General features: G+C 39.2%; 1 protein-coding gene across 6 annotated transcripts in view; it reads left to right on the top strand.

Annotated features, from left to right (window-relative positions):
• The window catches only part of LOC130189839 (zinc finger protein Eos-like), a 14,294-nt gene that overhangs the window by 3,452 nt on the left and 8,342 nt on the right, over window positions 1-2,500 (top strand). For 4 of the 6 annotated variants that reach the window (XM_056408796.1, XM_056408795.1, XM_056408797.1 and 1 more), the window contains exons 2-3: window positions 476-705; window positions 2,309-2,442. In XM_056408796.1, coding sequence (XP_056264771.1) covers window positions 2,394-2,442 — 49 coding nt within the window. In that variant the 5' untranslated portion in view covers window positions 476-705; window positions 2,309-2,393. Of the gene's footprint in view, window positions 1-475; window positions 706-1,999; window positions 2,075-2,241; window positions 2,443-2,500 lie in introns of those variants that run through there. The other 2 variants (XM_056408793.1, XM_056408792.1) reach the window with 2 other exon arrangements.

The raw sequence follows: 2,500 nt of genomic DNA, 5'->3' as shown, positions 1-2,500 counted from the left end.
TTCTGTTACAAACTGACCCCGCCCCCATCAGAGAGGGGAAAAGTGATGTGGCCCTCACAGGAAAAAGTGTGGGGAGCCCTGGCCTAAAGTTTGGTCTTAGTTGTTTTGTAAGTTAAATTGTTTTACATTGCATTTATTTGGCCGACGCTGTTGTCCAAAAGTACAAAAACCCAACAGGACCCAGAGAGATAAAACCCACTACACTAAATATATCTAATACAGTATAAGTGCGTAGGGCCTTTTAAAGATGGTGTACAGTCTTATTTTATTGATTAGGGAGAGAACAGTGTGAGTGAGAAGTAATGTTGCGATGTGACCACCAGGGGGAGGGATAGCTCCTCGAATGCTCAGCAGCCATGTGGACCTGCTGGATCGATCCAGAACCCAAGAGCAGGTGTGTGTGTGTGTGTGTGTGTGTGTGTGTGTGTGTGTGTGTGTGTGTGTGTGTGTGTGTGTGTGTGTGTGTGTCCTGAAGGTCCGGTGCTCCAGACCCTGAGGGGTTGGTGGTGTAACTCCTGGATGGTGTAAACACTCTGCGTTGCTCCACCTGCTTCTCGACGTGCTCCTGTTCCTTTAAGGGACTTCTCCAGCTCCGGTGACGTAGCGCTCTGCATATTCCATCTGCACAGCAGGTCCAGTGGAGGAGTGTGGAGCCTCCTCCTCCTCCTCCTCACAGCAGTCTCCTCCCGGTGCTGAGCTGCACAGGTCAGACCTTCATCTTCACTTTGAGAACTATAACTCACAGAAATACTTTGGCTGTAATTCTCACATGATCAAAATATATGTTGAGCATGTGAGAAAGTTTATTCTTGTTGTTTTCCTCTTTCTTAAATATGATGTAATTAGTACTTGCATATTTCTCAACGAGTGTTTTTTTGTGTACAGCTCTATGTAACGATGCAGGTTTTATTCTAATGACGTTGTAAAAGTAGTCGTGCTCGGGGGATTCGTGTTTCTGTACTTCCTCCATCATGTTTTTCAAAGAGTTGGGAGTCTGTTGGTGTTGAGCTGCAGGAAGTGAACCTCACCTCGATCCGGCTGCAGGAGGGTTGAGCAATCAGCCCAGGGCTTCACACACTTTGCTTTTTTAAAATAAACTTACTTTTCTACTGTCCAGGTTCCAGGAACAGTGAGACCACGTGTCGCTTCACGGCTTCTTCTAGATAAAGAGTTAGGTTCTAATAGTGTCCAACACCTTAAGAAGTGTATAGGTGTCAAGATGAAAGGAGTTTTTAATATATGCAGAGAACATAATTTTTACAATATTAAAGTGTGACTTATAAAAACAGTTTAAATCACTTCTTAAAGCCCATTTTTATAGAACATATTTTAAGTGATGTCGTCCTTTCAGGCAGTTCTTTGGTTCCCCTCATGTAGTTGATATTTATATATTAATTTGTATTTTACCATTTCATTTGTTTTGCATTAATTCTTATTAGAGCAGCTGTTAAACTCTGTTTTTAAAGGTGCTTTATGAATAAAGTTATTATTAATATTATAATAAGAAGGAATGTGGCTTCACCTGATTGGATTAATTTGGATTACTCAATCAATCAATCAATTAAACTTTTATTCCAGACTCAAGGTCCAGATAGTACAACACATTAAAATATAATAAAATACACACAAAATTAAACAAACAAACAACTACACATGCTTTATAAATACACATATATGTACCAGTGTCTCCACAGCTGCAGCGTAGTAATGAATTTTATATTTGAAAAAATCAACCGTTGTTATTTTTTTAAATTTTATTATACTTTTCTGATTTATTTGATAATAATTTAGGATAGGAATATATAAGCATTTTTTGCTTCTACCTTTTCAGTCTTTCTGTTTTGTATATTATATGGAATATTATTGTATATTAGATAGAATAATATTGTATATTATATAGAATAATATTGTATAACATACAGAATAATATTGTATATTATATAGAATAATATTGTATAACATATAGAATACCCTGAGATGGACTGGCGGCCTGTCCAGGGTGTCCCCTGCCTTCGCCCTATGTCAGCTGGGATCGGCTCCAGCGCCCCGTGACCCTAATGAGGATGATGAAGCGGTATTGATAATGGATGGATGGATTATATAGAATAATATTGTATAACATATAGAATAATATTGTATAATATATAGAATAATATTGTATATTATATAGAATAATATTGTATTGCATTGATTGACTGAATAAAAAATACACAAAAAAAAAAAAAAAAAAGAAACCCGGCATCAACCCGGCAGATACATTTTTATTTAAGATTTCTTAAAGCCTCTTCGAATGTCTCGACTCCTGCAGCCACGGACGTCTCGCCGGCCCTCGTCTTCCTCGCCTCTTCATCTCTCCTCGGTGAACGTCGTGATTCTTCAGAACATTCAGAACCATGAACCCGGACAAAGATCCTGGACTCGGCGCCGAGGGAGACGTGACGGGTCAGTGTGAGGCCGCTTTGCTCTGGCTGGAGTTCTCCGCGTGAAACACAGAGTAACG

This window comes from Pseudoliparis swirei, chromosome 24, assembly GCF_029220125.1.
Source record: "Pseudoliparis swirei isolate HS2019 ecotype Mariana Trench chromosome 24, NWPU_hadal_v1, whole genome shotgun sequence".
In the NCBI taxonomy this organism is placed as follows: domain Eukaryota; kingdom Metazoa; phylum Chordata; class Actinopteri; order Perciformes; family Liparidae; genus Pseudoliparis; species Pseudoliparis swirei.
Note: the sequence above shows the minus strand (reverse complement) of the source record. Positions and strands in the feature narration are given on the sequence as shown.